Source organism: Trachypithecus francoisi, unplaced genomic scaffold, assembly GCF_009764315.1.
Source record: "Trachypithecus francoisi isolate TF-2019V2 unplaced genomic scaffold, Tfra_2.0 Lachesis_group3, whole genome shotgun sequence".
In the NCBI taxonomy this organism is placed as follows: Eukaryota; Metazoa; Chordata; class Mammalia; order Primates; family Cercopithecidae; genus Trachypithecus; species Trachypithecus francoisi.
Genome location: NW_022681468.1, coordinates 97,025,230 through 97,046,121, shown reverse-complemented (window position 1 = coordinate 97,046,121; position 20,892 = coordinate 97,025,230). Strand labels below are relative to the sequence as shown.

At 46.9% G+C, this 20,892-nt stretch overlaps 1 protein-coding gene across 1 annotated transcript in view; it reads left to right on the top strand.

The window, feature by feature from the left end:
* SLCO3A1 (solute carrier organic anion transporter family member 3A1) overlaps nt 1-20,892 on the top strand; it is a 321,497-nt gene that overhangs the window by 230,602 nt on the left and 70,003 nt on the right. The window contains 1 exon segment of the mRNA XM_033188916.1: nt 16,799-16,897. Within this exon segment, the coding sequence (XP_033044807.1) occupies nt 16,799-16,897 (99 nt within the window).

Genomic DNA, 20,892 nt, shown 5'->3' with positions numbered 1-20,892 from the left:
TCCAGAGTTTAATAATCCATCCTCAGTTTTCAGCAGGCTTCAAAATCAGCCGACTGTCATGTCAGCAAGCAGCCGTGTCCCCCTTAGTGATAAATCAGGGTGAAATTTGCATTTTACTCACACCTTGACTGTTTTCCACCGTTTGTCAAACAAAACCCATGGCGTAGGGGCCCGGCTGGAGGTGAGGCTGGAAAGAGGTGAGAATGCACTGGTTGCTTGCAGCTGGTCCTAACCTGGCTAGCACCTCTGCAGTCTGCCCTTCCCAGTCAGGGCCTCAGGAAACCAACCCTGCCTCTAGATAGGAGGGATTTCTGCAGCTGCAGCTTATGTTCTGCCGCATGTTCAGGACTTTTCCCAGATGTAGGACGTAGTTTTGATGTTAGGATTTCTGCTTTGTCCTGGAACCCCAGCTCCCATCCCTATCTTGTGCCCTATGCGTGATCACTGAGTCTCTACTCATTTGCTCCTGCACAGGGCCTGGGCATGAATCCATGGATGGATAGACAGTGCCCCAGGGACCTGCCACTAGCCCACCCCACTCTGCCCCCAGAGCCTGATTCTCATTCTGCTCAGCCTCACTCTGGTGCTCACGGGCCTCCTTGGACGCTGTACACCAGCCGGGGCAGTCCCTACCAGTCAGCGCACTCTCGGAGGGAGGCTCTGGGCCAGGTCCCCACCTGCACTCAGAGCCCCGTCTGCCTGTAGTCGCACAGCCTGGCATGGAGTCAGGAATCCCATGAGGGTTTAAAATATGGGACGAGTGTGATTCAGTACGTTTCAGGAAGATGAACCAAGTCAAGTACAGACTGTATGAGATTGGGGGAGTGTATTAGTCCATTCTCATGCTGCTAATAAAGACATACCTACAACTGTGTAATTTATAAAAGAAAGAGATTTAATTTACTCACAGTTCAGGATGGCTGGGAAAGCATCAGGAAACTCACAATCATGGCAGAAGGGGAAGTAAGCACTTCCTTCTTCACATGGTTGCAGGAGAGAGAAGTGCTGAACAAAAGGGGGGAAACCCCTTATAAAACCATCAGATCTCGTGAGAACTCACTATCATGAAAACAGCGTAAGGGTAACCACCCCCATGATTCAATTACCTCCCATGGGGTCCCTCCCACGACCCGTGGGAATTATGGGAGCTACAATTCAAGATGAGATTTGGGTGGGGACACAGCCAAACCATTCCAGGGAGGTCCCTGATATGGGTCCTTTTATTACTCTGTGGTTGGGGTAATAGAAGGCCTCCCTTCCCTTCCTGGGCTTTTCGGAGATGATCATTTTTTTGACAGACACAGCATGAGGACCTTCATTGATTACAGATCCCCGCAGAGTCATTTGCCCTGCCGTGTCCTCCTACAGGAGAGGGGAGCCACCCTCAGAGGAGCTGGTGATCCTCCTACCTTGAACTGCACTGCTCCAGCCACACCGGTGAGGCAGGCATTCCCTGGCATGAGAAAGTGTCTGGCTCCCTCTGGTGACAAGAGGAAGCACCTGAGCCTTTGCCGCCATTTCCACTGGGGGTGGAGCCTGAGATGAGGATGGATAAACTAAGGTCCAGAGGTCCCCCACACTGTGGGTGCGGGGTAGAGTCCCAAGTAGAGGCCCCATGCCACTTAAGCTCAGTTCTGTCTCCCTCAGCACCCTGGGCTTCCCAGAACCAGCAGGGATATGGCTCCGAGCAGGCTCTTCAGCACTCTGCAGGCACTGGTTCCTTTGGAATTAATTAGATTTCTTTGAAATTAGTTTAGAGTTAGAGGGATTTCCAAAGCCCTCAACCTTCTGCTGCCATTTCCCCTTTCTGAGCGGGAGGAAGTGCAGGATCCTGCAGGACCTGGGCTCCTATGCAGTTATGTGGCCGCAGGCTGGTAATCTAACTTTGCTGTGCCTCCATTTCTTCATTTGTAAACTGGTGGTGAAGACACCTGCCTCTCAGGGTTGTGAAGATTACATTCTATGCAGTGTCTAAAGGCCCTAGCACATGGTGGGTATTTAGTGAAGAATGATTTTGTTGTTGCCATTATTGATGGCATCAATAGAGCTGGATCTCGAGGTAGCAGTGGGCTTTCCACTGTGGAGCAGCAGAAACAAAGTTAAGTCACTATATCCCCATTGGGTGAACACCTGAGCATATTAGTGAATGAGAGTGAAAAATAACTGGGATCTACACAAATTGGCTTTTGGGAACACCAGAACTGGCTAGCACAGGGTCTGACTTGGGTCTTGCCCTTGAGGCCTGGGCTCATCCCCAAGGTTTTCCGAGCCTCAGGGACCTCCACAGCAGCACTCCATAGCAGGTGTCTCCCTGAGGTCACATAGCCTGAGTAGGACAAACCTGAGCCCAGGAGCTGCCATGCTCCTTGCTGCAGGCAGGTCATAGCCTGACCTCAGTGCACCTCCACGGGCAGCTGCAGCCCAGCCTTCTCCCACACAGCCACACCACTGACTCTGCTTGTTTGCAAGGGCCTCTCTCTACTGTCTGCCTCACACCTTGGGGCTCTCCCACACCTCTGCCTTTTCCCAGGCTGTTCCTGCCTTCTTCGTCTCCTTCCTCCTCTCCTTCCTCCCTTTTCTTTAGTCCTCTGCTTTGTTTTTATTTCAGCTTCCCATTTACTGTACATGTATCATTGGGCACGTTACTTAATCTCCCTGTGTCTCAGTTTCCTTACATGTAAAATGGGAGTATATCTGCACATAGGGTTGTGGCGACGATTAAATGAGGTAGTACATGGAATGTACTAGAACCCAGCCCTCTAGGCATCAGCACCGTCATCCTCACTAGCAACAAACCTACCTCAAAACCCAACTCTGGCCCTACGCTATGAATGGGCTATTTCCCTCACTGATGTGCTGTGACTCATCGGCCATACTCGAGCTCGTGCCCTGTGAGAAAACAGTTTATCTTGTGTACCACGTTTAGAAAACTTATTTCCAAGCCTGCCCTTTGCTAGGCATAGTGAGGGATCCAGCAATAATAAATAAAACGGTCCCATAGGTCAAAGCTCCCTGGCAGTTTTCCATCTGGCCAGTCCTAACCATGGAACAATGCCCATGAAGGTGCTGATTTTATCCTGACATCTAGGGGCCCTGGGATGGCTACATTCACGTTAGTTGGCCCACCACGTGCATCTAGTACTCCATGCCCGTAGGGGGCACACTACAGCTTCCAAGCACCCTCTCAAGTGTTGGCCCATATGATCCCCACTCTGGTCTTGGGAGCTGTGTTAGTCTCCTGGGGCTGTCATAACTGGGTGGCTTCGACAGCAGACATTCATTTTCTTACAGTTTTGGAGGCTGGGAGCCTAAGATGGTAGTGTTGGCCATGGGTCTCCTGAGAACTCTCTCCTTGGCCAGCAGACGACCAGCTTCTCACTGTGCCCTCACACAGTCTGTCCTCTGTACCTGAGCTTCCTTGGTGTCTCTGGGTCCAAATCCCTAAGGACACCCATCAGATTAGATTAGGGCCCCCTCTAAGGGCCTCATTTTAATGTAATAACCTCTTTAAAATATCTCTGAATACAGTCACATGCTGAGGTTCCTGGGGCCTGGACTCAGTCCAGCCCATAATAGGGGGAGAGCAGAGCAGGTGACTGCCCTGTTTTCCAGATGGAGTTGCTGAGGCTTTGAGGGGTGAGTGCCTTGAGCACAGCCTCCTGCTGTTGCCAAGTTGCCCTGCAGAGCTTTGAAGCCTGAACTGGACACAAGGTCCTGTGGTCTCTGCACTGCCCCTTGCTGGGGGCTTGGGTGTGGACAGCAGGGAGCCTGCAAAACCTGCATCTGCGAGGATGTCCATAGAGAGCTTCTGGGAGGATCCCACTGGTCTCACACATGGAATGCGAACCCTTCAGGAAGGCACAAGCTGTTGTTTCTCTGGATGGATTCCCTCCTGCAGCTAGCCAGCCTGAGAGGCATGTGCCTTCACCCAGGTAAGGTCTGGCTGGGCCTGGAGAGAAAGAAAAAATGCTTCTTTCAGCTGGGTCGAGAAGCCCAGAGTGGCAACAGCTGCAGCTTTGACCAACTGCAGATCCTCCCTGAGCATCCTGAAGCTGTCTAGCTTTGTGGGATGACATCATTATACAAATTATTTTCCGTGAGGCTGGGGCTTCCTACCCCACCCAGGCCTGGGTAGTAATCAGTTTACAGTTTGACACACATGGGGTCCCTCCTCCAAGCAAAAGGCTGTACTGCCCCTATGGAAAAGGTGATTTTTGCTTTTTTTGAGACAGGGTCTCTGCTTTTCCCAAGCCTACAATTATTATGGCAAGCCCAATACATGGAATTTTTTTTTTTCATCCAGGCTGACTAGAAGCAGAACTATAGAAAAAGTCTCAGGTCACATGCTATGACAGAAGAGAGAAGGTGAAGGAAGAGAGAAAATCTAGGAAGGCCCCTTGGAGGTGGTAGTAATTAAGGCAGGCTTTGAATGGAGGGCCAGGCTTTGATCCACCACTAGGGCCCTGGAGAAGGAGAAACTAGGCTGAAGACCAGCATGAGCAAGGCCCAGAAACCAGACAGCACTAGGGGCCATACTGAGTGCCCCAGAGGCCACACAGGGTACACCAGGCAGAGTTCTGTGCTGAGTGCTCACAGTCATGGTGGCATACAGTGCTGCTTTAGCTGGCTCTACAAGAGATTTGGATTCTGTCACCATACTCAGTGACTTTGGTGTGGCCACATTTGGCAAATGGCTGCCCCTCCACCTTCCAGGGTGAATATCAAATCGTATCCATATTCTTCCTTTAACCCACGTGCCCAGATGCATTTTGTTTTTTTGTTTTTTGTTTTGGGGGGGGGAGGTAGGTATTTTTCATTTTTATGATACACAGTAGCTGTGTGTATATATATATATATATGGTACATGAGATTTTTTGACACAGGCCTACAATGTGCAATAATCACATCAAGGTAAATGGGGTATCCATCCCCTCAAACATTTATCATTTCTTTGTGTTACGGAAATTCCAGTTACACTCTTTCAGTTATTTTTAAATGTAAGATAAATTACTGTTGACTGTAGTCACCCTATTGCAATATCAGATACTAGAGTTTATTCATCCTGTCTATATTTTTGTACCCATTAACCATCCCCACCTGCCCCCGACCCCCTTCCCAGCCTCTGATAACCATCATTCTACTCTTTACCTCCCAAATACATTTTGGGTACCAGCTATTTCTTTGGTCAGTGCCAGTGCCACTGGTGGTGCTTTTTTTTTTTTTTTTTTTTTTTTGAGACAGAGTCTTGCTCTGTTGCCCAGGCTGGAGTGCAGTGGTGTGATCTCAGCTCACTGGTGCAATCTTGGCTCCCTGCAACCTCCACCTCACGGGTTCAAGCAATTCTGCCTGCCTTAGCCTGCCAAGTAGTTGGGATTACAGGCACCCACCACCATGCCCGGCTAATTTTTATATTTTTAGTAGAGATAAGGTTTTTGCCGTGTTGGCCAGGCTGGTCCCGAACTCCTGACCTCAGGTTATCTGCCCACCTCGGCCTCCCAAAGTCCTGGGATTACAGTGTGAGCCACTGCGCCCAACCCACTGGTGGTGCTTTTTAATGGGAAAGTCTGGTCAAGGGCAGCGAGGGCAGAGGCTCATTCTAGTCCAGGGTTCTCAATCCTGCAGGTAGAATCACCTGGGGACTTTGGGAAAAGCCCAGTGCCCAGTCAGTCTTCCAGACCAGCTTCATCACAATCTCCAGGAGTGAGACCTAGGGATTCATAGTTTCTTTTTACAAGTTTCCCAGGTGAATCCAATGTGCAGCCCAGTTTGAGCCCCAATGATGTATCTGATCTAAGAGGTTAACAGGTGCGGTAATGTGGGGAGGGGCACATATGCTCTGGCTCTATCATATACTATATGGACTTGGTAGCGTTAGTGTTTGGTTTTGTTTGTAAACTTTGTGATGGAGATAATTCTATTACACAAATTATGTGCGGTGTCCAACACCTAATATGTGCTCAATAAATGATCACCTCCTCACCCTGTCCTTCCCTGTTCTCCTCCTCCTCAGACAGAAGCAAAGTCAGTTATGTAATGCTGGCAGGCTGTTGGCAATGGGCACCGGATGAATGTGTATTGCAGGTTTCCTGCTGTTTATGGATCATGTTTTATTCATGTACATATGATGCAGAATGCTCCCTCTGAGGGGAGAACTTTCAGCCTGCAGATTTCAAGATGTGGCAATACATTTGTATAAATTGAGGTCACAGAAGGAAAGTGGGAGATGAGAAACGCAAAGCCCTGACGGAGGGTTTCATGGGCATTTAGGAAGTGGAGGCCAAGGATGTTCAAGCAGCCCGGAATTGCTCTTTTTTCTAGGTCGGCACTGCCCTCTAGTGGAACAGAGTCACAGCCAACCCGCTTTTCCTCCTCACTCCTTCCACTTGTGAGAACCATCTAGGGTTAAAATTACTCCAAGTCCGGCTAAAGAAACAGCTTAGGGAGACCAGCCATGCACGCCCCCATTCTTGGACTCATTGTTCCTGAAACACAAAGATAATTCTAGAAAGCATCATGCTAGATATCAGAAGCTTTGCATGCATTACATATAATTGTCACTGTTCTACAAGACTGATAACTCTTCTTCCCAGACTTAGAGTTAGGAAGTGAATCTTCCAGAAATTGAGCAATGTAACCAGGATTCCAGCCTGGTAGGAATCAGCCTTGGTTGATTCTTGAGCCTTCGCTACTATGCCACGATACCTGCTCTTTCTCTAGGAACTAGGTCCTGGGGTTCTGAGTTCAAATCCACTTCTACCATGTACAAGCTGTGTGACCTTGGTGCAACTGACTGATCTCTCTGCCCTTCTATATTCTCATCTACAAAAAGAGTCTCATAAAATCACCTTATCAGGGCATAGTGAGAATGATTGACCTTGAATAAATCAGAAGGGGCAGAGAAAGAGCTGAAGAAAATGACTGCCTCTGGTTGGTAGGAAAACTGTGTTTTCCTCCTGCTGAATGCATTACTTTTATAATCAGACCAAATGACCACTTTCCTTGTAAAGAGGCAGAAGCCTTTACCCATGTGTACCAGCCCTGCGAGGTATTATAGGAGACTGTTTTCTTGTTTCCTCAAAGTTGAGTCAAGCAAATCTAAGATTCCTCTAAAGAAAACCTCAGGCTTCCCCCTGAAGGGATTTCTCATTTTGTCAAGTACAGAACCCTCAGCTCTTCCCTTCAGCTGCCCAGCGTGGTGTTGTCTCTGTCACTGCTAAGAAGTCAGGACTGACTGTCATGTGAGATCTCACTGTCCTCAGGTGCCCTCCCTTCCCACGTTCAGGAAGGGATCTGAGCAGAGGCTTGAGTGCAGGGCAGCGTGACTCCTGGATACAGTAGGTTCCTCCTTCACCAGTCTCCCAAGGACAGCTGAGAGGTGCTTGGTCCTTGCAGTTCCATTCCATCAGCACGTGAACTTCTATTGCAATAGATAATTGTATTCTTCAGAAATACATTCTTCAGAGAATCATATTTGTCTCTAAGCTTTCTGTCATTAGGAGAACTGTGTTAAGGATTTATTAAAAATTACTCATAAGAAATAAGCCTTGTACATAGAAACAGACGAGAAGGGAAGATCTAAATGAATGTCAGTGTTTCTGGATGGTGAGAGATGGTGATTTGTGCTGTCATCTTTGTAATAATGATTGCTAAAATTTATTGAGCACTTACTGTATGCCAGGCACTGTGGAAAGCCCTTGTGATGCACTAATCACCGAAACCTCAAAACAATCCTGCGAGGTGGGTACTGTTAACCTCACTCACAGGTGAGAGTATGGAGGGCCAGAGTAGGTAAGTACCTTTGTCAGGGTCACACAGCCAGTGACTGCAGACCCTGGCTATCCAGCTCTAGGGTATGTGTTCTTGGCCACCGCGTTATTCTGCCTCTCTATGCTTGGTTTATTCTCAAGTCATCCTTAATGAGCATGTGCTGCTTTTAAAATTAAGGAAAGGGATTTTGGTTTATTTGTTTTTTTGTTTTTTTTTTTTTTTTTTTTTTTTTTTCCGAGACAGAGTCTCACTCTGTTGCCCAGGCTGGAGTGCAGTGGTGCCATCTTGGCTCACTGCGGGCTCCACCTCCTGGGTTTTACTTATACCATTCTCCTGCCTCAGCCTCCCGAGTAGCTGGGACTACAGGCGCCCGCCACCATGCCCAGATAATTTTTTGTATTTTTAGTAGAGACAGGGTTTCACTGTGTTAGCCAGGATGGTCTCCATCTCCTGAGCTCATGATCCACCCGCCTCGGCCTCCCAAAGTGCTGGGATTTCAGGCGTGAGCCACCGTGCGCAGCCGGGGTTTTGTTTTTAAATTAACTTATATGGTTCCATGAATGATAAACGCATAGGAAGAAAGACAGTACAAATATAATAATGCCTATAGGGAAATATGAGAATGATGCTAATCCTTTACACAATCCTATATTTTCCACATTCTCTAAAATAAGCATAGTTTACCTAAGTGATTTAAAAAGTCATAAAAGAAAAGAAAATCCTGCTGTTAGAGGCACCAGTAAGAAGAACAAATAACAGCTGATGGTTTTTGAGAATGTCTGCGTTCGAGGAATTGACCAGAAGCATTCTGTGCACTACGTATTTGACCCTCAATAACCCCATAGGAGATAGGGATTGTTGTCATCCCATTTTACACAGGAGGAGTCTGAGGCCGAGGGAGCATTTGTACCATGCTCCCAGACACATCAGTACAGCAGAGCCTTGACACCAATCCTCCCTCAAGGTCAGTAGTACCTCTGTGTCCTTTTCCACCCCAGGAGACTGAGGGTAAGAAACACGAATGGGTGCGTCTAATTTCAAAGTGAGTAGGGGAACTGATAGCAGTCCTTGGGTTTCTGGATGGCCTGTTTGGCTTTGCTTTCATGGGCATAAAGAGTTCATGCCAGCGGGTAGCAGATGCCTACAGCTCCTCGGGCAGCCTGTGCTCCCCTCACCCAGCCCCACAGGTTGTTCAATGCAGGAACCACGCCCCATGCTACACTTTGACAAAGAGAAAAATAAAGGTTCACGTGGAAGGGTCAGCATTTTTCTCAAACAATGCGGCATGCACCACCATAGCCAGCCAGTGATAGTATCTCTTCCAAGGGTAGGCCTTCCGGTGAGCCTGCAGATGCCCCAGGGCCAGGCGAAAGGAGGGAGAACAAGAATGGGTACCATGGAGTCTTCCTCTTGGAGCATCAGTGGAAACTGATGTTTATGAAGTGCTTCATCTGTGCCAGGGCTGGCCCCCACAGTTGCTTTCATTTATTACTCACCACAGCCCTATAAAATGTCTTATTTTTGCAGTGCACACTTTGTTTTGCACACTGAGTTTTGCAGTGCACACTTTGTCATAAAGCAGGTGTCTGTAAGGGTGTGGATCTGTTATTGGGCTTCTCTTTTGCTTCGTTGCTTTGTTTGTTATTTCTTGTGCCAAAGGTACCTTGGCTTTAAAAGAAGTCCTGACATCCAACAGTTTGGAAAGTCTTGACAACAGTTGTGCTTCTTCAAACACGTCTAGACTGGTCTTGGTCCTTAGCATTTCTATAAAGAATTTAGAATCAGCTTGCTACCTTCCACAAAGACAAAATGTTCTCTAGTACTTTTATTATTTATTATTATTATTATTATTATTATTATTATTATTTGAGATGGAGTTTCACTTTTGTTGCTCGGGCTGGAGTGCAATGGCGCTGTCTTGACTCACCGCAACCTCCGCCTCCCAGGTTCAAGCAGTTCTCCTGCCTCAGCCTCCTGAGTGCCTGGGATTACAGGCAAGTCCCACCACGCCCAGCTAATTTTGTATTTTTAGTAGAGACGGGGTTTCTCCATGTTGGTCAGGCTGGTCTTGAACTCCCGACCTCACGTGATCCGCCCACGTCAGCCTCGCAAAGTCCTGGGATTACAGGTATGAGCCACCACACCCGGCCCCATCTATTATTGTATCAGTAATAGTATTAAAGTTGAATAATTCTTCCTGGACCAGAAAATTTCAAGTTTCCAGTTGTATTTTCCAAATTCTTCTGGTTACATGCACCTAGCCTGACCCTTTATGTAGGCTTAGGGAGTCCCATGGTCGGGTTGCATCTAGAAGGAGGTACATCGAATGGGAGAGTCCACAGCGCAGACAGAGACGTCTGCAGAGGGACTGGGGGAAAGAGCATTGGTCAGGGAAAGAGGAGGTTTGGGTCTCGGTCCCAGCTCTGCCCCCAGCTGGCCAGGTGAGCTTGGGCAGGCCATCGCCAAGAACAGTCACGCACTCCTTCCTCTGCATGGCCGCTGTGACTAGTGCTCTCAACCACACATCCTTTCAACAAACGGCGAACTTATTGTCCATCAGCACTGGGGCGAAATAGGAATATAAAGAAGAAGAAAGCATCATCTCTGTCTCAGGGGCTTAGCATCTACAACAGTGTGTCTTGGACTGTGCTGCAATCAATGCCAGGTCTGAGAAATGACACACACAAAAAAATGTTTTGTGGTCAAATAATTAACACAAAACCTTTGTGCAAGATTCCATTCAGGCATATTAGTATTTATAAGATCTGAGAAGTCTTGGAGTTTAACCCAGATTTGCTTAACGATTGTATTAGTTTTCTATCATTGCTGTGATAAATTATTGCAAACTTAGTGTAAAATGTAAATTTGTTATCTTACGATTCTGGAGGTCAGACATCCATATTGGGTCTTACTGAGCTAAAATCAAGGTGCTGGCAGGGCTGTGATCCTGCATGGAGGAGAAAATCTGTTTTCTTGCCTTCTCCAGCTTCTAGAGGCTGCCCACATGCTTTGGCTTATGGCTGTCACCATCTTCAAAGCCAGCATGACTAGTCAGCTCTTTCTCATGCCATCTCTCTGGCTCACTCTGCCATCATATCCCCATTTCTGACTCTGACTCCCTCTTGCACATTTAAAGGATCCTTGTGATGAGATTGTGCCTATGGGGACTCTCCAGTATAATCCCTTAATCTACAACCTTAATTCCTCTCTCTGTCACCCAGGCTGGAGTGCAGTGCTGCAATCTTGGCTCACTGCAAGCTCCACCTCCCAGGTTCACACCATTCTCCTGCCTCAGCCTCCCGAGTAGCTGTGACTACAGGCACCCACCACCATGCCCACCTAATTTGTTGTATTTTCAGTAGAGACAGGGTTTCACCATGTTGGCCAGGATGATCTTGATCTCCTGACCTTGTGATCTGCCTGCCTTGGCCTCCCAAAGTGCTGGGATTACAGGCGTGAGCCACCGCTTCCAGCCACCCCAGCTTTATTAAAGCACATCTGACAACGTGTGGCACATGGTGTGGAGGACTCGGTGCAGGGTGGGGTCTTTCTCTAGCCCCTCACCATCATGTACTCTCATCTTGGTACTGCTCCTGATATCATATGATAGATTTGTGTTTGTTGCCATTCTTCAAACTCCACAAGGGTGAGGTTTTCGTCTGTTTTGTTCACTGCCATGTCCCATATTGTTCACTGTTACTAACATAGTCCTAGCAAGTAGAAGGTTCTCAGTGGATATTTGTTGACTAAGAGTAGTGGAAAGTCTCTCTGATAAGATAGCAAGCTTCTTGAGGGCAAAATTCTTGTCCAAGTTATCTTTTCTTCCCCAGGGTCCAGAGGTTGCTGGTGCTAAATTTAAAGATTGTTTAGTGTGGGAGAAGGCAGACTCACCACCAGGAAGTCTTGCTGGAGATCATTTTCTTAAGGAATTTGCCATAGTCTATACTTGGACTAATCTGTCATGCACAGAAACTCTTCATCATCTGGGCATAAGTTGAGATAATAAGCTTCTCAGGCAGTTTGCACCAGAGGGTCCCAAACTTTCTTGGTTCACAGCGTCCTGAATCCAAAAGAAATAATAAGTTTTGTTTATCAAGCATTTAGGTTCATACTACTTAATAAGTGTTTCCATCCTAACAACATAGAGTAACTGCTTGAAAAACATGATACATATCAACAGAAAAAAAATATATGTATCTATATATACTTTTTAACCATAATTGCTTACTAATGGGATGTGTGTCCTGTTGGCAAATGCATGGTTTCTGAAACCTTGGATTCAAATTGGACTTTGCCACCCCCATTTTCTGTTGCATATTGATTTCCACACTTGGTTTTCTCACAGCAACTATGGAAAACTCAGCTCACAAAGATGTGATGTCATTGAAAGAAATCCAGTGTTGAAACCATAGGCTACCATGGGATGGTAGATTCACATGTCCAAGAGATGTCAAGTATTGCTATGTTTCCCTCAAAAACTCACAATATTCTGCCTTACCCTTGTGAGTTCACTGCAGTACTCAATGGTGTCCCAGCACACAGCCTGTAAATTGCAGATTTGTGTTAATATAATTCACTGAAGGCCTGTGTACAGACCAGAATGCCAGAGCTAGATCACCATGCGGGGGCACTGCATTCAGCCCCTGATCTCCTTGTCCAGCCGTTTCATCCCTGGGAGGCCAGGTTAGCAACCCATTGTGCTTGGCTTGGCAAGCAGCAGAACAGTGAGGTGGACTCCAGACAGCCCGTCTGGTCTGCACACTGATGAGGCTTGAGATTTCAGCTGCTTCCCAGCAAGAACTCCTTCCTGGGCCTGGCCTGCTCCCAGCTCCAGCCCTCTCCCCCAGAGATAGCTTTAGGAAATGAGGTATGGAGGGTGTAGTGAGCTTTGGAAAGAGAAGGACTGGGAACCCTGGAGGGCACCAGCCCTCACTGTTGTAGGAGAGACACAAGTGTCATCTATTTAACAAACCCTTCCCTGGGTCTTTCTGTGTGCCACACACTGTTCTAAGAGATTTGCAAATAGGAAGTCATTCAGTCCTCAGCACAACCCCATGACGTCGATCTATTATTACCCCCACTTTACAGAAGAAGAAACTGAGGCACGGGACAGGAGGTTAAATATATGTTGCCCAAAAGTTCATGGAGCTGGAAGTGGTAGAGCTGGGATTTGAACCCAGGCTATTCATACTCTTACCTGGACTTTTCCCTTAGGGGGTTAGAAAACCCCAGCAATCCTTCCCACTGTGCTGCTTTCTAGCAATGTGCTGGGGCTAGGTGCTGAACCACTCTAAGATTCTGTTTTTCCCCCGTGAAACGGCCCAGTAAACTTCTCCCTGGGGTCATTGAATGGCTTCCAGGAGATAGGCATGTAAAGTGCTTTCTATTATCCAGGGTGGTAGCACAGAAAGCCTTCAGGGCTGCCTGGCTAGGGAATCCGAGGCACTCCTCCCCGCCGACGTACATGAACCTGGAAGACAGCAGAGGGCAGCACTGGGCCGCTGCAGAAGGTTCTGCACCTGGAGGCGCTGGCGCGTCATTCAACAGGGATCCTGCATCTCAGTGCCTGGCAATATGCCGCTCCTCCATTCAGGCAGAACGTTCGAGGTGGCTTTGCCAAAGCAAGAACAAAATCACAGCCTGAGAGGATGAATTAACGGGGAAACCAAGGAAGCAAGCTCAGCATAACCGTTCTGTTAGCTCAGAGCCTGCCTTGCACACCTGGGCCCTCTGAAGCTGCTCGTTTCAGTTGTTGTCTTAAGATATTTCTGAAGGCACTTCCTGATGCATGAAGGCCCCTCCCACATCCCACCACCAGCATTGCAGGTGGAGGTTTACCTTGAGGTCTATGTGAGGAGGAGTGACGTAGAAAAGTGACTAGAGGTTGCACCTGAGGAGGAAGATGCCATTTATACCAAAATACATGTGCACAGTGTCTTTGGTGTTTGGCGTGGGGTCCTATCAACTCTGTCCTGTTCCTTTTTAGGGTTATCTTTGTTCAGCTGAAACCCAGATGAGAACAGGACCTTGAAAAAGCCACAATCCAAACTCTGGAAACCCACACACCCTCTCATAGAGGAATTTGGTGGAGAGGCTGCCTCAGGGTGTGGTGTCTCCACAGCAGGCCACTGCTGTTCCCTGTTCAAGCTACCAGCCCGGCTCACTGGCCCATCTGAGCCCTGTGGGGCTCCTGTGGACAGCTGAGGCCAGCAGCTTGAGGGACGCCCCTCCTTCTCTGCAAAAGGGCAGAAGGCCTGGGACCCCAGCTGTGCTATGATGTCTGGCCAGTCTTCACTTTCAAGTCTACTGTCCCCAAGCGTGGGGGTAACAGCACAGTCTGTGTGCAACATCTTCAGCTTGTTGGGTTGTTTCTGTTTTTCCAAGGATTCTGAAGGCTTGGTCCTTTGACCTATTAAGTATTAATAATAATTCTCATTATTCAGTCTGTAGGGCATGGATCAGTGATGAATACATTGCTTGGGGGGTTTATTTAAAGGGAAGGTCTATGATTGTGGGTGATGGGGGAGGTGCCGGGAGTCACAGCAGATGGTGAATTAGAAGAGTAGGCACAGCACCCTTGGCAAGAGAATTGTATTCCTGTGCTCTGTGTCCCGTTCTTTTGGGAAGGCCTGAGCAGTGAGTTTGTTTGCTGAGCCATCTCTAGAGTGCCCGTAACTCTGACTGATGGATTACCACAGCCTGCAGCCTGGATGGGAGGATATGACTGGCTTCAGGACTTTGCAGGAATCTCTCGGGTTTAGCGTGGGTGCCGCTCCTGAGTTGGACAACTGCTCTCCATGCCCCCTGCTTCCTGCTGCTTTCTCAGATCCTCTTCCTGCTGCTCTGCTCCCTAACCACAACCCCACTAAATAAAGCCCCCTAATTCTAGTCCATCCCCAAAAGATCTTTTCCAGTAGCATCCCCTGCCCCCAACTTTGTGTGCTTGGTTATCTTAATCAAAGTTATGACAAACCAGAGATAATGTGCTAATCATGTGAACGTCACTCCTCTCCAAAGTGATACATTTTCATTTTTTAAAATGCAGCTTATTAATAGAAATAAGATTCTGCAGTTTCTGGTTGGCCGTGGAGTGACTATTTGGAAACAGTGGAACTTCTACATTTCTTCACATCCAAGTAGGATTTTGCTGAGGGTGGACTCAGCCCTGTTTCTGTGATATAAAACATATTTTCTTCATTCTTTCCTTCATCAAACATCTCCTAAGTGACTGCTTTAGGCTTCTGGGTTCCTGTCTATAAATGTGTGTTAGTTCATTCTTGCCTTGCTATAAAGAAATACCTGAGGCTGGGTAATTTATAAAGAAAGTAGATTCCAGTGGCTTGGGGTTTTGCAGACAGTACTGGAAGCATGGCGTTGGCATCTGCTCATGGTGAAGGTCTCCGGAGGCTTCCAGTCATGGCAGGAGGCAAAGGGGGAGCAGGCGCATTACTTGGTGAGAGCCAGAGCAAGAGGAAGGAGGGGAGGTCCCAGACTCCTTTAAACAATCAGATCTTGTGTGAACTGAGTGAGAGCACCCTCATCACCAAGGGGGCAGTGCTGAACCATTCGTGAGCCCCATGATCTAGTACCTCCCACTAGGCCCACCTCCAGCATTACGGATTACACTTCAACATGAGATTTGGAGGAGACAAACATGCAAATTATATCACGTGGCTTCCTTTGCCCAGTATTTAAAACCATTTGCTTTCCCCTGTGTAGTTTAAGTTGTTTTTCCCCACTCAAAGTCAATGAATGAGTTCAGAGGAGGGAAAGCTTCAAGTCAGCAAGGCCAGGATTTTTTACTGTTTGGTTCAGTGCCGAATCCCCAACCCTGAGAATAGTCCTTGGCACATAGAAGGAGCTCAGGAAAACTTGACTGAATGGATGAATATGTGATTGGTTCTGCGACGACATCACCAAGAGAATTTAGGGTGATTTGATCTACCCCTATGAACAGACTAGGCTGGAGAGCTACCCTCCACAGGGCTTAGGTTCCCTGCCATGAAATTCGTCTCTCACCCTGCTCTTCAGGTGCCTGTGTGGCCTGTTAGCACCCACCCTTGGAGCTGCCTGGGTTGGAATTACCCATGCACTGACTATCCTCATCAGATGGCCAGCTTCTAAAGGGAAGAGCCACTTTCTTGATGCTTATTTTTGCCTCCAGGGCCTGGAGAACTGTCAGTGCTCAAGAAATGTCTACCCAATTGAAACTTAAATAGATACAGCCTGTGGGTTTGAGTTTGGGATCAGTACTTTTCCCAGAATGTCCTAAAATTGCTGTGTAAAATACCAGGTATTGTGTCCATCAGATACTTAAGCACTGCCCAGAACTTGCCATCTTCTCAGGTCCTACAGAAACACTTAATTCCTGAACAGCTGTTATAGCCACAACAACAATGGAAACAGATAATGACTTCAAAACATGGAGAGAAATTGAAGAATTGAAATTAATAAATATGTAATTAAATGTTAGATATTTACCATCATGAGAACTTTGCTATTTGCTAAATTTCAGAGTCATGAACATTTTATTATATTTGAAAATAATTTGTGGCGTAGATTATCCTCACTTCACAAAAAATTCCTGAGTTTGCACAATGGGTGTCAAGGGATCTTAGCCAACCATAGATTAAATGAGTTACATAAAGCCAAATAAATGTAAAAGCAAAATTATAAAAGTCTTTTCAAAAGTGTGGATTGCAGAAAAAATATTTAATGATAGATGCAGATTTTTTAAATATGTTTGATGTGGGGTGACGTCCTCTAAAAGTAAAGGACACAAATTTCAAAGCAATCTACCAAAATAGTATAGAATTGTAGCATAATATACAGTGCTTTCATAGAGTTTCCAAAAATTATAAATTCAGGCTTTCCCCTCTAGGATTTTTAGAATAATTCCTAATGTCATTTGTAAAAGCAGACATCTCATCTCATCCATGTAAAATAATATCCTTGACCTTTGGTGATTTTGCTCATTGAATAGCCTCTGTTTTGTAATCTCTTTTTTTATTTTCTTACCATCTTCTTTCAGGAATCCTGTTCACGATGCTGGTATTTGGACCAGCCTGCGGGTTTATCCTGGGCTCTTTCTGTACCAAAATCTACGTGGATGCAGTCTTCATTGACACAAGTAAGGAATATATCTTGATGTCTACCTTCCACCCACAAGCATTTCCTCCCTCATAAATGTGGCTTCAGCCTGTGGGTTCTAAAACCTTCTTGCTCAGAGACAGTCTTGATGCCCCTGCCTCTGTAGCTGGGGCTCACCCGAGATTAGTTGAAAGAACATTGAGTGTTGATTCAGAGGGCCTGACTCAAGTCTGGGTTCTGCCAACATCTACCTAGAGGCTGAATAACCCCCAGTAGCTGATTTTACTCCTCAAATCTGTATTTTCCTTATCTGTAAATAAAGGGTAACAGTAATTATATCTGCCTGGCAGATACGAATTTAATGAGAGTGTCTGTGTAGAAATGCTTGGCATATGCTCATTGAGTGGTGGCCCATTAACCTATGTGAGGATCCTACTTTCCAAACTAAGAGTTGGAGCATGTGTTCTGGAAGTGCAAGTGTACGAATGGGGTCAGTGAGACAGAATATTGGAAAATGCTTTTAGAAGACACTGTTGTGGTGGCCTTTGTGAGGAAATATCCACATTCAAAACCATTTTAATCAGAACTTGTGTTCTTAGCAGGAAGTGCAAGTCTCAGAAGACCCTGAGTTCCCCAATCCACGATTGTGGGATTGAATGGGATGCGAGATCAATGGGCTAGACTGTGCTGTGGTGACAGACGGTCCCAAAACCTCAGTGGTTTTATACAACTAAGGTTTATTTCTTGGTCACACTACATGTGCAGGGTAGGTCGGCAGTGTCGGGGTCAGGGAGACTTGGCTCATCATGGTCACCTGTTGATCTGTTCTCAGGACCAGTAAGCATTCCCAGCACCCCGGGCCCAGGCTCACAGAAGTTCCATCCTGACCCCAACTTGCACAGTTACCAAGGCAGGAAACCAGTTTTATTCTGGCCCTTGAAACCTCTACTCAGAAATGACATACAATGTTTCCCCTCATATTTCATTAACAAAAGTAAGTCATGTAGTGTATTGGTTTCCTGTTGCTGCATAAGAAATGACCCCAAACCTAGTGACCTAAAACAGCAGACATTTCTTATCACGCAGTTCTTCATATTTTTTTCTGTGGGTCTGGAATACAGGAGCAGCTTCACTGGGCAGTTCTAGTTCAAGGTCTCTTATGAGGCTGCAGTCAAGGTGTGGCAAGGTGGCAACCTGGTCTTGGGTCATCCCAAGGCTCAACTTGGGGAGGATCCACTTCCAAGCTCACTGCCATGGGCCCACAGGAGGGGGCTACCTCACCATGACACCCCTGAAGCAAACAACCCAAGAGAAGGTGAGAGAGAGCACGTGAGGCAGGAGCCACAGTCTTTTTATAACCCAATCTCAGAAGTGACATCTCATTACTTCTGCTGTATTTTGTTTGTTAGAAGCTAGTCACTTGTTCAGGTTTACTATCGAAAGAGAAGAGATTATTACACAAGGACCAGAATACCAGGCAGCAGGGATTTTAGGGGACCATCTGGGTCGTTGCCTACCATGTGCGGTCACATCTCTACTTGTGTCTGAAAAGGAACACTATATTTACATGTAGTTTAGCATGTAGCAAAGCTGTATTTCCTTTCTCTCTGAAAACAGGGTGAGAAGCCATTCCAGCCTTTGCTTCTCATGCTGATCTATCCTCAGGATCAATAAGAATTCTCAGTCCCCAGGTTCTCAATCCATCATCTCTTGACGGTGCTAAATTTACTAATTCACCCCAAAGAAATAATGTGGTTTTAAATCCAATCAAGTCACTTTGTGATTCACTCCATTAATCCCACTGATATATTTACTTGTAGCTAATGATGTTACAGATTTCCAAGTGGAAAAAAAAAGAAATCAGAGGCAGCCTTATTTACTTATACTTTTAAACTGCTGAGTCTGTTCAGAAGGTGATTGAGTGCTGGTGTTTTGTAGCCGTCAGCTGGCCCTTTGAACCCATTTCCTAGGGAGTGCGGTAAGAGGTGGGCTGGGAAGAGACAGGACATGTGAAGTGAGTCGGTTTCCATCTTGTTCGTGTAGACAGGCCAGCTTCCACCACTGCACCCAAGGCAGCACAAAACAGGGCCAGCAGAGGGGATAGAGAGGAGGCATACTCCTGATGCAATGGGGAAGCCACCTTGAAGGGTAGCAAAGTGGCCAGGTGGCATATTTTGCCCTCAGTGGTATCAGTGGTGGCCTTTGAACCAAAACCCTGTGAATGACCAGATTATCTGAGCTGGAAAGAGCCTCAGACATCATTCCTTTCCAACTCTTTCATTTTACAAATGAGGAAACTGAGTCACAGACAGAGGAAGGGATGTCCCCAATCCAAGGAATGTATCTCTATAAAACCCAGACCTCCTGAGCCTGCCTGTGAAGATTTCACTCACCAAACTCTCTTAGGAGAATGAAACGGCACCTTCACTCAGTGCCCAAATGACCAACAGGTAGACAGATGGCTGGAGGGGGCTTAGCCCATCCACTCCCAGTTCCCTCCATTTGCTGAGGCTGTTCCTTCAGCCTGAAATGCTGTTTCCATCTTACTGTGTTCAGCATCTCTGTTTGCCCGTTAAGGCCCAGGGTGTAGCGGTGTGATCCATGGTTCCAGTCTCATTGGCTACTTGGTGCCTCCATGGATGTAAGGCAAGTGGGCTCTTTTCAGTCCCATGTGGGCATCTCACTGATGGCAGCCTTCCCTACCAAGTTGATAATGGAATTCTCTTTCTGTTTCTAAAGAATGCAAGGTGCATTGTCAGTCATGATCTTTGTCTGTGTCCTTCCCAGAGGCATCGTGAAGGTTGGTGCACCTCTTTACCAGTAGAGGGCAGAAGAATATCATTTATCCTATTTAGGGAATCAGCCACAGAATTCTGTAGTTTCCAGCAGTTTTTATTGTTTCTAATCTTGTGACTGAAACTTGCTGCCTGAGGGTGGATTTGGGCTGTATTTGAGGAAGGGATTCTTAATTTCTTTAGGGCCTCCCCTATCTTTTCCTTGCTTTCCTAAAGCAGTACTCTTCTGTAGGGCTGTCCATGGTATGGGAACATTACTGTAGGCATTAATAGACGAGGGCCACACACGGACACATGTTTCTGAAGTCCCAACTGAGACTGGGGTCCAGGAAAAGCAGCAGCCTGAAATTTGTGGGGAAGCAGCAAGGCAGGTCCACAGAGGGCCCTCGTTATGGGGTAGATGGAGGAGAGAAGGTGGCGTACACCACATAGCCTGGTGCCCACATTGAGAGGAGAATCCAGTGAGGAAGCCTGATTGAAACTTGTGAGTAGATGCAGCTGGGGGTGCCAAGGAGGGTTGGTTGTAGACATGGGCCAGCTCTGGGGTGAGAGCCCCCACGGGGCACCTTGCCTGGAGGTCCCAACTGGCTCCACTTAGACATGGGCTGCTTCTGCTGCTGCCTTTCATCTGTGTTTGATCCCTACATGGTTCCCTTTGCTCCTCAGCTCAGGGAGAATAAATCTGTCCGCTGAGAGCTGGGGGAAGAAATGATGGTGCCTCCAGGATTTCTTTTTTAGGTTCTTTATTAAACTGAACCCCGGGTGAGAATAGGACCTTGAAGAAAAGAAGGACTTGGTAGCAGAATACATATCTAATCACTGCCTTGGCAAGCCTTAACTATGTGGGTTTATTACAAGAAGATTAGTAATACCAGCAGCCATGAATTGGTCACTTATTAAAGCTGTACGTAGATTGCCTCATTGGAGCCTCAGCACATTCTTATGGGAGTGTAGATCCTACTATTAGGTGAGGCATTATCATGCAGTGGTTAAGAATTCGAGCACTGGAATCAGACTCCATTTGAATCCTGACTACCCGCCTTACGAGTTCTGTGATCCTGGGGACATGACACACACATCCTGAGTCTGTGTGTGGATGGCATGAGCTACTCATGCAAAGCATTTAGCACAATGCCTGGTGTATAGTAAGCACACAATAAATACTTATAATAAGAAATCCGAGAGGTTAACAGTTTCCACAGCTAGGGATAGAGCAAGGATTCATTCCCAGGCCTGTCTG